Source organism: Tasmannia lanceolata, unplaced genomic scaffold (genome assembly GCF_043159265.1).
Source record: "Tasmannia lanceolata isolate RefF3 unplaced genomic scaffold, GAP_Taslan_0.1 ptg000024l, whole genome shotgun sequence".
Classification (NCBI taxonomy): domain Eukaryota; kingdom Viridiplantae; phylum Streptophyta; class Magnoliopsida; order Canellales; family Winteraceae; genus Tasmannia; species Tasmannia lanceolata.
In genome coordinates, this window is record NW_027518701.1 from 62,031 (window position 1) to 74,461 (window position 12,431).

Genomic DNA, 12,431 nt, shown 5'->3' on the forward strand with positions numbered 1-12,431 from the left:
TAATTTCGGATGGAATTTTGTAAAGGAATAAAAAATTAATGTTTTATCAAAATTTTTGCATAAATTTCGACCAATTTCAGTTTCGGAACGTTTCGGTTTCGGTCTTGACTAAGATCTAAGTCTGAAATTTAAAACCATGACCCAATCATGGTTTCAAATTTCGGTTTTGGAATGGATTTCAGTCCTCACCGAAATCGGAATTTCGAAGAAATAATTAAAAAAAAATATTTTATTCAATATACAATTTCAATCGAAATTTCTAGAAAATATTATTTAATTAAAAAAATCGAGATTTTTGGGTAGAAATTCCTTAAATTTCGGACAAAATTTCGGAGAAACTTCTTCAAAACAACAATGTCACGTTTTAGGTATGTGTGATTTCTATTTCGGTTTTGACCGAATTCCTCGAAATTTAAAACCATGGGCTCAATTCCATGATGTTAGCTTGATTTAATCCTCTCAATAAATCTAGCCATCGATCCATCTATGATGGGGAATGGCTATTGTTGCTAACTTACATCTTAACCGTCCAATTCAATTCATCCGATTACATCATCTAATAATTGCAATTTTTCGTCACCTAGCTCATTTTGTAGGAAAGCTAAACTCAAGGGCGTCCTTCCATAGAAAGATGAAAGGAAGCCCCAACTGCTTGAAAGTGTAACAGTTTTTGGTGCTTTTACAGTTTTTGGTGCCATTATAAATGCATTTTGATGACCTTCAACCAATGGGGTGCCCTTTCATCTTATTTATGAAAGGCGGCCCCTGAGTTTAGCATTCCTCGTTTTTTTATTGTTCAGATCATGGTACAAAGATCCAGATCATGCTAACAAGATGTGGGGAGGCCCATCTCATGCTGCTAATACATTTTTCATACTAAGAGAGTCTCATTTTATCCTCCCCCACAGAGCAGATAAGAGGAGTTCGGTGAAAATAAATTGAAAAATTTGGTGGATAAAGCATCACAATCGCCAAACACCTGTTTAAGAGTCAAAACACAGTACAAAAGAAGTCTCTAAAGATGCTTACAAACAACAAAGCTCTCATTTCTATTCTCCAAAGCTCTCTCCATCTCACGACCTTCCCAAAGCACGGGAAAATAGAAATTTCTTTTCAATAGAGCTTTGGAGGGTGATATATAGGAAAAAAACAGGATATTCAGCTTCTCAGTGTACCCATGTCTGAAATAGTGCTTCTTTTCTTGCTTTCTCCAGCAATTTTAGCTTTGTTTCTCCTCTGGAATTCCACCAAAAAAAAGAGAAAGCCTCCTCTCAAGATCCCACCAGGGAACATGGGGTGGCCTTTGATCGGCGAAACCATTCCTTATCTAAAGCCTCATTTCGCTACTTCAATGGGAGAATTCATGGAGCAACACATATCAAGGTAATCCCATAAACTCAAGAACCAAACTAATGGAAGATAATAAACAAGACCATAGTTTCAAAACTCCCCCACGTCATCTTTGACTCCCCCAGGTCATCTTTTTTCTTTTACAATGGCCGCCTTCTCGTCTGAGTCCGCATTTTCCCGTTCAAAGTCAATCAAAACTCGTTTGGACTCTCCTGAGTACTCAACTGTGTCAAACAAGTACCCGGCCGAGTTAACTAATTACTCGGCCATGTTAACCTAGTACTTGGCTTCGTTGTGCCGATTGAGTCCACTAGGATTTGCTTTGGCCGCGTTTTGACCTGCATCTATGTTTTGGAACATGTTTTGAAACACTGGATAAGACCCAAGTTTTCTTTTCTTCTTACAGTTTGAATTTTGGGTGAATTCATAGGTTTGGGAAGATCTACAGCTCGAATTTGTTCGGGGAGCCAACGATTGTTTCGGCAGACCCGGAGCTAAATCGGTTCATACTTCAGAACGAGGGGGGATTGTTCGAGTGTAGTTATCCAAGAAATGTAAGGCGGATTTTGGGGGAATGGTCTATGTTGGTTGTGGTTGGAGATCTGCATAGAGAAATGAGGATGATAGCTCTCAATTTCATGAGTCATGCGAGGATTCGGAGGCATTTGTTGAGAGAGGTAGAGAGACATACTTTGCTTGTTCTTAGCTCTTGGGAAGATAATTCAACGTTTTCTGCTCAAGAAGAAGCAAAGAAGGTAAGACAAAACCGACCCATGAAAGAGAAGTAACCTATGCAATTTTATGGTTAAGCTAAACAAAACTGAACCACCCAAAAAAATATGCAGTTTACTTTCAATTTGATGGCGAAATATATCATGAACATGGATCCTAGTAAGGCTGAAACGAAGCAGTTGAAGAGAGAGTACATCACCTTCATGAAGGGAATGATTTCTGCCCCTTTGAATTTTCCTGGAACTGCATATAGAAAGGCCTTGAAGGTACTACTATACTGACTTTTCTTCCATTTCTTCTTTACTGATGTCTTATCACTTGCCTTTCTTTATTATTTTTTCGTTTAATCAAATTGGTAAAAAAAATTGTTAAGGAGAGATCAAATATCCAAATAGTTAGGTAATTAAACCAACCCAAAATAAATAGCTCCCAAAGGTCTACACCTCCCAAAACCACATATAGCTCTGGAAGGTCTAAGCCTCAATTAGTAATACCTCAAAACTAGTTTCAATTACATAAGATCATACAGTTTTCCCGTGAAAAAATCGTAGAACAGAAATTTTGTCATAGGATGTTTTTAAAAAAATATCCCCTAGTAGGACTACCCTAGAGGCCTAATGATCATCACTTTCATCTCCATGATATGCCTTCAAATCAACCACGTTGAAAGTTGTAAAAATTCCCATATGGTCATGTTGATCAATCATGTTGATTGGCAAAACAAAAGGGAAAAATAAGAAGACCCAAATGATAAAATAAGATGATTTTGGAAATTATTGATGAATTATTTGGTTTATCTCATTTATTCCTTTTTTTTTATTATAGTCAAGGTCGTGCATCCTTAGATTCATTGAGCAGAAAATGGAAGAAAGACGCTCCGGCACGAGTGATGAATGCCAGAAAGTAGAAGAAGATGATCTTCTCGGGTGGGTTTCGAAGCAACCCAATCTTTCGACGGAACAAATTCTCGATCTGATACTGAGCTTGCTCTTCGCCGGCCATGAAACCTCCTCAGTGGCAATAGCTTTTGTTATATATTTCTTGGAAAGTTGTCCCAAGGCAGTTCAGCAATTGCAGGTGACACTTACTTTTTATATATAATCAGCTTTTCGATCGCTTCACAAGTAGAAGTCAATGGCTTCCACTCTAAATTTGCAAATAAGGTCATCAAACATTATTTGCAAATAAGATCATATTTTCCTTGAGAAGAAAAATGGGTTTCAAATAGGCCCTCTCACTTTCATTTGCAAGTGAGATTAGCTTTAGATAATCTCTTTTTTGATTAATGCTCTGTTGAGGTCGATGAAGATCCTCCACTCCACATTGGCGAGCCACTCTAGATATTGGATCTCTTTTAACTTTGAATAATCTTAAGGGAGATGATATTTTCAACACCTCCCTCCAGCACATTACTTGCACGCTATAAGGAGCGTGCAAGTAATGTGCTTGGGGGTGGTGCAAGATCATCACCCTAATCTTAATTCCAAATCATTGAATTTTTTAAATCTTTCGCAGTTCATGCCATTGGTGGTTTTCAATTCGATATATTTTGATGGGATATTTGAATTTCAAATGAAGTGATGTCTTGTAAATATTTTCAGGAAGAGCATCTTGAAATAGCTAGAATCAAGAAGCAAGCTGGAGAGTGTGAGCTCAGTTGGAAAGACTACAAGCAAATGGAGTTCACCCAGTGTGTAAGAAAATCTCACTCCTTTTATTTCGATTTAAAACATTCCTGAATTTTTCCTATTAAGGAGTTGTTGGGTTTTGATCCCAGGACATGCAATGAGGCTATTCTCTCTAATACCATGTGAAACAACCAATTACCCCAAATGCTTAAGCTATTAGAATTGGTGTTATTTAATCATTTATAATTCTAACTCACACTCTCTCTAGGTAATTAATGAGACTTTGAGACTCGCGAACATAGTTAGATTCGTACATAGGAGGGCTATTCGAGACGTTCACTTCAAAGGTAAGAGACCGAAGGCACGATTTTGTGTGTTTTCATGCCGGAAGTTCGCCTGAGACTTATCGGAAACTGACCCACTTTGAATTTTTTTAATTATTTTCTTTCAAGGTTATGACATTCCATGTGGTTGGAAAGTTCTTCCGGTATTTGCAGCAGTTCATTTGGATCCTTCACTCTTCCACAACCCTCAAGAGTTCAATCCGTGGAGATGGCAGGTCAGAAAACATTTTCCTTTTACAATCATGAAAACATTTCTTTAATAACGAGAAACGAAATTAAAATACAAACAAAAATGTAAATCTTTTCGGCACGTACGAAATTTGATTTAATCGAGACCGTCCATTTTGTGGGCCCTACCGTGCCGCCCCAACAGGGCTCCCCTAGAAAGTGAATTCAGCATGGCCAATCCTCAACAGGCCCCCCCAATTTAATGAACAGTTTGAAGTCGGGAAATGATAAATCCACCCCTTGTCATCTCCGGGCCACCCCCTTGTAGTGTAAAAAGGGTTGCTATAAATACACTAGAGAGGGGTGGCCCAGGGAAGAAAAGGGGAGACTATCAAGTATCAATCATGTTCAACCACGTGTAAGGTGGGGATGTGGGGACTGGTCATTCAAAAAATCTTTAGAACGGCCTTTCTGGTGAATCCGTTTAGAACCCAAATCCGTACCGTTTTAATGTAGTATGATAGGGAGTGAGAGTTTGAAGTCCATGTGGGGTCACATGCACATGCATGCATGTTCTTAGTCCCTTCGTTGTTTTTTTAGTGGAAAAGGCAAAAGGAAACAAAAGCATTGGGAGCTTTCTACGAAATTTCTACAAATGTCCAAAGAGAATGTTTGTAAGCAGGCAATACAGTCCGGATCACTTGTTAACATGATCAATGACCCTGATCAATGACCTTGATCACAACTAAATACACTTATATTTCATGGAAACTTTTTTTCCATGGCTGCCAACAGATATGGCCTAAGTACATTGATGAGTGGAAAGTGAGTTAAGTCGAGTCAACTCGAATGAGTGATTGTGGAATTGATTCAAAACTTGAGGGCATTTTCTATTATTGTATAGATAATTTGTGATATATTCATATTTTTTACATGAGGAATGGTAAACTAAAGGGCGCCCTTGGGAATAAAACCAGCTACAGGAGCGCCCCCATTGGATTATCTCGCCAAAGTATATATATATATATTTTTTACATGAGGAATGTATATATATTTGGGCATTTTCTATTTTGCATGTCATTATAAATGCACTTTCACGAGATGATCCAATGAGGGTGCCCTTGAAGATGGTTTTTGCAAGGGCGTCCTTCTGTTCACCATTTTTTTGGTAGTAATTGGGGATTGAACCTCCGACCTCCAAGTTGAAGAACAAAGCCTTGACCATTGAGCTAGAGGCTTAAATCCTTCAGTGCAACATTCTTATTCCAACTTGGCTCATTAATTTCTATCCCAACTATATTCATCCTCACCTACCCATTTCTTTTTATTTTTCTGCGTGCAGACGGGTTCTTCCAATGTAACAATGACTAGCAACTTCATGCCATTTGCCGGTGGTCCGCGGCTTTGCGCTGGATTCGAGTTTGCCAAGCTAGAGATTGCGGTTTTCGTTCACCACCTCGTATTGAATTACCGTTGGGAGTTAGCAGAACCCGATCACGCCATCGCATTTCCATTCGTCCACTTCACCAAAGGTCTACCCATCAGGGTCCACACCCTCACAAAACACAAATAAATAAATAGAAGGAAAATGATGTATTTGGCCACATTTCTTCCCCAGGCCAACCCCTTTAGTTTATTTATGGATATCTTTTTACACTACTAAAGGGTGGCCATGGGAAGAAAGGTGGGCAAATATATCATTTCCCTAAATAGAAATAGCAACGTCTGTACCCAAAAGTCCCTTTTGATCTCCCAGCCTCAGCCTCTCATTTTGGATTTCAAACATGTACAAAAGAGTAGAAAAATATCGAAGTCCCTGATGTCTGAGGTGAACTTATAGCCAGTTGTATTTGGATAAGTGAGCAAAGACAAAGCTGTGGTTGTGTCATATGGGGCTTGGTTTTTCAAACTGTTCTCTGGTCAAAAGTTGCTGCCTTGGATGATTCATTGGCTTATCTCTCTCTCTGCCAAGAAAAGAAGAAAAAGTGCAATTTCAATTGGCTAGGACCACCTCTCTCTCTCTGTAGTATTTCTGTGAATCCTCTTGCCTATCCATTAAATGAACCATATACTAATTCTTGTGAGTTAATGCATTTTGGCCGGATGAAAAGATACTTGTTGGAGGTCCTCAAGAAGAAGGAAGAAACAAGAAGTGCAATAAGTGCGGTTTTGTTTATATTATTGTCGGTTGTCACCATGCTCAGTAGAGTAATGAATAATGTACCCGTGTTGTATCATATGAAGTGTTACTCCATATCCGATTTCAAAGAGGTGAATTAAAATTCTTTGCTTTATGAATGCCCCATTCTGTCACTCAATTTTTATGGCCATTTTGCACCCAAAATGCAATCGGGTTGCAAATAAACCTGACCCTTGATAACGGGTTAAGCTTTGTAGCTCAATTGTATGGTGTTTATTCTTTCTACTTAGGCGGGTCTTAGACTTTGCAATTTAGTATTTGGTCATTATTATTTTTGTGATAATGTCGATGTAGCATGTGGAAACTCAAAATAATTAAGGAAGAAATCAAATAAGCATATATGCTAATAGAGAATACTAGAGATTTAGGTGGTTCATCATGTTTGTTGACTACGTCCACCGTCCACAGGTGAAGGCAATCAAAGCGCTTTCACTATATGTGAATATTACTAAGTACAGTCTACAACCAACATCTTAATCCAGCCATAGTCCTATAGTACAAAAGCTTCACCTAAACGTATAATTCCCTAATTGGGTGACTAAAACGCGTCAATCACCCCTAGAGAATTCCTAGGATGTCAATAAAGGGGGACCCTTCACGCCCATATTATAATTGTAGGGGAGCATGTGGGATATATATATATATATATATATATATATATATATATATATATAAAAGAGAGAAAAGTGTTGGTGCGCTTAAGCGTACCATTTTTTTGGTTCGCTTAAGTTGTTATAATGCCTCTCATTGGTGCGCTTTAGCGGGACCCAAATATTTAAACGAATGGAAGGCATTATAACAACTTAAGCGCTTAACAGTTCTCTCTCTCTCTCTCTCTCTCTCTCTCTCTCTCTATATATATATATATATATATATATATATATATATATATATATATGAGAGAACATTTCCTACACACTTGTGTAGGTAAGTTACCTACACACTACCTTAAAATACAGTGGGGGCCCACATTGTTTGGGTGATCCAAACAATTCATTTGAATGGTCCTCACATAGATAGGGTGTCCACAAAAAATCAGATCCATAGGAAATGTTCTCTCTCTCTCTCTCTCTCTCTATATATATATATATAGAGAGAGAGAGAGAGAGAGAGAGAGAGAGAGAGAGAGAGAGAATATGGTTTGTGAGCAGCTGCTTCAAAAACTCATGTGGCCCACATTTTTGGGGTGATCCAAAGCATTCATTTGAAAGGCCCTTCCATGGATAGGGTGTGTACCAAAAATCAACCCTATAAGATCATCTTAACCCAATCAAAGGTAGAGGGGAAAATGGACAGACACTGTTTCTGCCCATTTTTTCCCTCCACAAATAACAGGGTTAGGATGATCCTATAGGGCTGATTTTTGGTATACACCTTCCAAATGAATGCTTTGGATCCCCCAAAAATTGTGGGGCCGCATGTGTTTGTGAGCTCCTGCTCAAATAAGCTTATCTAAGTAGCTACTCACAAACCATTTCCTCATATATATATATATATATATATATATATATATATATATATATATATATATATATATATAGAGAGAGAGAGAGAGAGAGAGGTGTAGCTACACGTAAGGGTAGCTAACTTAGCTACTCCGTCGGCTTAAAATACAGAAGACCCACATTGTTTGGGTGATCCAAACCATTCATTTGATAGGCACTCACATTGATAGGGTGTGCCCATAAAATCAGCTCCATAGGATTATCCCAACCCTTCAAATTGTGGAGGCAAAAATGGACAGATTTGTTAAGGTTTTTACACGTCCATTTTTGCCTCCACAAATTGTAGGGTTGGAATGATCCTATGGAGCTGATTTTTTGGGGACATCCTATCTATGTGAGGGCCCATCAAATGAATGGTTTGTATCACCCAAACAATATGGGCCCCACTGTATTTTAAGTCGTCGGTGTAGCTAAATGAGCTACACGTATGTGTAGCTACACTTTTCTCATATATATATATATATATATATATATATATATATATATATATATATATATATATATAAGCATTCATTTGATAGCCACCTCAAGGAGAGCCATCTACAATGTCCCCGTAGGTTGCAGATCTTCAATCCGAGAACCATCTCAGCATCACCTGCCACTCGAGAGCTTCCGTCCAAACTTCAGCTGCAACAAAAAGTAAAACGAGATTATAGTGATTTTAAAAATCACCATGCTTGCAACTACAATGATTAAAATACCCCTATCTTAATGTTAATGTTCGAACGAATGGCTAGTGATATCCGAAGTCCCACAAAATCAAAGCCGATCGGAATCTCCATGCTGGAAAAATACGATGTTTGCATGTCTGATCTGGCGGTCAGTATAGAGGTGTTGGAATTTGCTTGAATAATTAAACCTTAAATAAGATTATTTTCCTAATTTATGTCATTCCTTTTGATTACCAAATCAGAACCTGCTTTAAAAACCCAGAATCATTTTCAAGAAATCATCTAACATAACCAAAAATAAATAAACAAATAGGGTTGAGGAATGGAATATCATTCCCATAATACAACACCTGACAGAATAAAATCGAGAGGGTTGGCATTTATAGCTGGCGTAGTGGGGGAATAACAGTCATAGTTCAATGTCGGCAAAGCCAAACTGCATTTTGTAATTCTAAATCCCAACAACTATCTTGATTCAATGCATTTATTGTAGAAACTTTTAGATATGCTCGTGGAACATTTGACTCTCTCTTTTTCTTTTTCTTTTTGTGAGGACACTATGAATGAGATGAATCTCTCACTAAAAACTTGACTCCTTTACTTATTTTCCTATCCCTTTCTATGTTTCTAGCCCATTCTTTTAATAGCGACAGGGTGTGTATCTGAGTGATGTATGAGATATGGGCTCTATCATGTTATTGATTTGGCATTTTGTAAGCGGAGAAGATGAGGAGCTGAATACTTGGTGATTAGATCGAACAACACACCTTTAATAGCTATATGTACTGTGTATCAATCAGCCCTCTTCACCTTTTTTTCAAACGATTATTAGTAGCTTCCAAAGGTGCACGTCGGTGTCTCAATTCCCAATCAATGATTTGAAAATCATTTTGGAACATTCAATTATTGAATTATTAGCAATCTCCAAAAGGCTTGACTTCCATGATTGTTTCTAGGTAGTACACTATGCTATATGTTGATGCGTATTGGGAATAGCCCGTTGGGGTGACTTTTGGATAGGCTTACATGTTAATCACTAGTGTCCTTGGGGTTCTAGCAGACTGATCTTTAGCCACGAGAATCTAAGATAATTAGATTTAAAGCAAATATCAACAATTTACCAGTTACTGTCTGTTGGAAATTTTAAAGAAGAAAAGTCCAATAGAGAAGAAGAGGATACGTGCTTAAATGAGACCCACTTCTGGTGGAAATGAATGGAAAAAATAGCACGTCGAATCAATGGAGAATTTTGTTGATAATACTTTATCCTTACCGGATCGGTACAAAATCTTGTTTTGATTCTTGGAACGGGACCAAACCAATTCTCGTTCTATCTCAGAGTATTCATTCATTCGAAACTCATCTGCTTCCATTTCCACTTTCCGTAAGCGAGCCGGACTTGTTCGAGCTGCACAATGGCTCTTCCAAGTAGTTCTTCTGTATTTCATAAATTAATATGCTATTTTAGAGAATAAGATCGGATCATACCACATCTGGTATAATTAGTGGTTAGAATAGATTAGGATACTAATTTAGATTAGGATAGTCTTTAATTAGTTATTTCTATTCTTATCATAAGATCTTTCTAAATCTTTCTATGTTTATCTTTGAGTACTTTATATAAGCACATGTTACTGTTAATGGAAATCAGTGAAGAAATTATTCTAGAAATTGTATTTTTTGCACAGCAAGAAAGAACAACCCTTCCCTCGAAGTGGGTTAAGAGGTTGATCTTCCCTCTAAGAAGATCAATCATGCTACGAACCGAATCGGGTTCGTAACAATTGGTATTAGAGTTGCACGATCCGGCCTCGTGTAGAAGCAAATCGAAGGAGCAACGGATCAGTGGGATGAGAATATAAGAGAGATCATAAGGCATATAGTTTCTATGAAAGCCAAGTTCAACGAGATAGCATTATCATTTGGTGTGAAGTCAGAAGCATGTCCATGTCTGATGGAAGAGTTGAGCGAGAGCACCATCGATAAGGCTTACACAGTGAAAAAGGAAAGACGAAACAAAAAAAGGAGAGAAAATAAGAACAGAGAAATAAAGCAGGTAGAAGAAAAAGCGAAGAAGCCACAACAGAAATGTCGTCGCCGAAGAGTCTACCGTTTCCCTCAGCTTGTCCAACGCCATCGAAAAGATTCTCATCCACAGCCATCCGTGTGTCAACATTCAAATCATTATAGAAAAATACAACAAATGAGCTTTGATGAACGCCATAGTGAGATCGGTTTGAAAATTGAGCTGTCTTAACCATTGACGACGACATACCGCAAGACAAAGAGAAGAAGAAAAATGAGGGAGACAGAAAAAGCTTTCGGAAAATGCGCAAGATTTGATTTTTCTCCAATTGGTTCGCAATCTCCAACCTTGAGGACAAGGTTAATTTCAAGGCGGGTGGAATGTTTAGTGCTTAAATGGGACCCACTTGTAGTGGAATGAATTAATATGTTGTTTTAGAGAATGAGATCGGATCTTATCATATATGATATAATTAGTAGTTAGGATAGAGTAGGATACTAATTTAGATTAGGATAGTCTTAAATTAGTTATTTCTATTCTTATCATAAGATTTTTCTAGATCTTTCTATGCTTATCTTTGAGTGCTTTATATAAGCACATGTTATTGTTAATGGAAATCAATGAAGAAATTATTCTAAAAATTGTGTTTTTGTACAAGAAAGAGGAACGAACCTTCTCTCGAAGTCTGATCTTCCCTCTAAGAAGATCAGTCACGTTACAAACCGAAATTGGGTTCGTAACAGAAGAATGGAAGTCTGGAAAAAGAAGAATGCACCTTGATAAACAAGAAGAGGAAAAAACCCTTTTTGCTTTACCACAAAAAGGCCTTCCAAGAGCCCAAGAGAAAACCCTCTTCTTGCCCTTAGTTTCTCCTCAACCTTGATTAGCAGAATCTTGCTTTTGCTTCACCACAAAAACCCTCTTAGAGCACCAACAGAAAACCTCTCTTCTTGCCTTAGATTCCTCTTCAACCTTGAGTAGAAAAGCCTTTCTTTTGCTTCATCACAAAAGCCCTCCTAGAGCTCCAAGAGAAAACCCTCTTACCTTGCCCTAGCCTTTTCTCCTCAAGAAGAAACGCACTTTTGCTCCACCCCAAAAGCCCTCCTAGGGCCCCAAGAGAAAACCCCTCTTCTTGTCTTAGATTTCTCTTCAACCTTGAGTAGAAGAACCTTGCTTTTGCTTCACCACAAAAGCCCTCCTAGAGCCCTAAGAGAAAAACCCTCTTCTTGCCTTAGAGTTTCTCCTCCTACCCTTAAATAGAAGAACTACCTTGAGTAACCAAGAAGAAGAAAAGAAATCCGTACTTTTGTTTGACCACAAAAAACCTTCTTAGTGCCCCAATAGAAAGTCCTCTTTCCTTGCCCTAGATTTTTCCTCTCTTCACTTCTCTCTTCTCTTCTCTTCTCTAAACCTCTCAAGTTATCTATAAACCCCTTCTTGCCTTTATTTATTTAAAACATAGCCTACTTAATACACCAAGTGGGACCCACCCATAAACAAAAAACAAAAAAAGAAGGTGATTATCACCGATTCGACACGACAAAAGCAAATTTTAGTCCTCTAGAACTGATCCAAAACGATCTAATAAGAACTGAGAGAACACGGTTCATATCTGTGTTTTGTTGCAGTTCTTGTTTAATTCTAGGACTGGAAGAACAAAATTTCTACAAGACAAAGATCTGATACCAAATCTGATATAGACTTTCATCAGAAGCAACAGGAGAAAGACGTAGATCTGACCTAAATCTAAAACTTGATGATCAAATCTAAAATTTCTCTGGAAATTGTTCAGGAATTTAAGAAAAAT

At 37.9% G+C, this 12,431-nt stretch overlaps 1 protein-coding gene across 1 annotated transcript; it reads left to right on the plus strand.

The window, feature by feature from the left end:
* The first annotated feature begins 921 nt into the window (after positions 1–921).
* Positions 922–6,520, plus strand: LOC143857159 (cholesterol 22-monohydroxylase CYP90B52-like). Its single transcript, XM_077367532.1, has 8 exons — positions 922–1,383; positions 1,781–2,105; positions 2,196–2,348; positions 2,908–3,159; positions 3,684–3,776; positions 3,979–4,057; positions 4,163–4,269; positions 5,565–6,520. Exons 1-8 carry the CDS (start codon positions 1,178–1,180, stop codon positions 5,793–5,795), a joined length of 1,446 nt encoding a protein of 481 aa, XP_077223647.1. The 5' UTR covers positions 922–1,177; the 3' UTR covers positions 5,796–6,520.
* The last annotated feature ends 5,911 nt before the right edge of the window (positions 6,521–12,431 follow it).

Bases quoted from the DNA above. Each gene is read 5' to 3' on its own strand.
- LOC143857159 (XM_077367532.1), top strand. From the start codon at position 1,178: ATGTCTGAAATAGTGCTTCTTTTCTTGCTTTCTCCAGCAATTTTAGCT. The intron at 2,106-2,195 runs GTAAGACAAAAC...AAAAATATGCAG, and splicing joins CTCAAGAAGAAGCAAAGAAG to TTTACTTTCAATTTGATGGC. The intron at 4,270-5,564 runs GTCAGAAAACAT...TTCTGCGTGCAG, and splicing joins TCAATCCGTGGAGATGGCAG to ACGGGTTCTTCCAATGTAAC.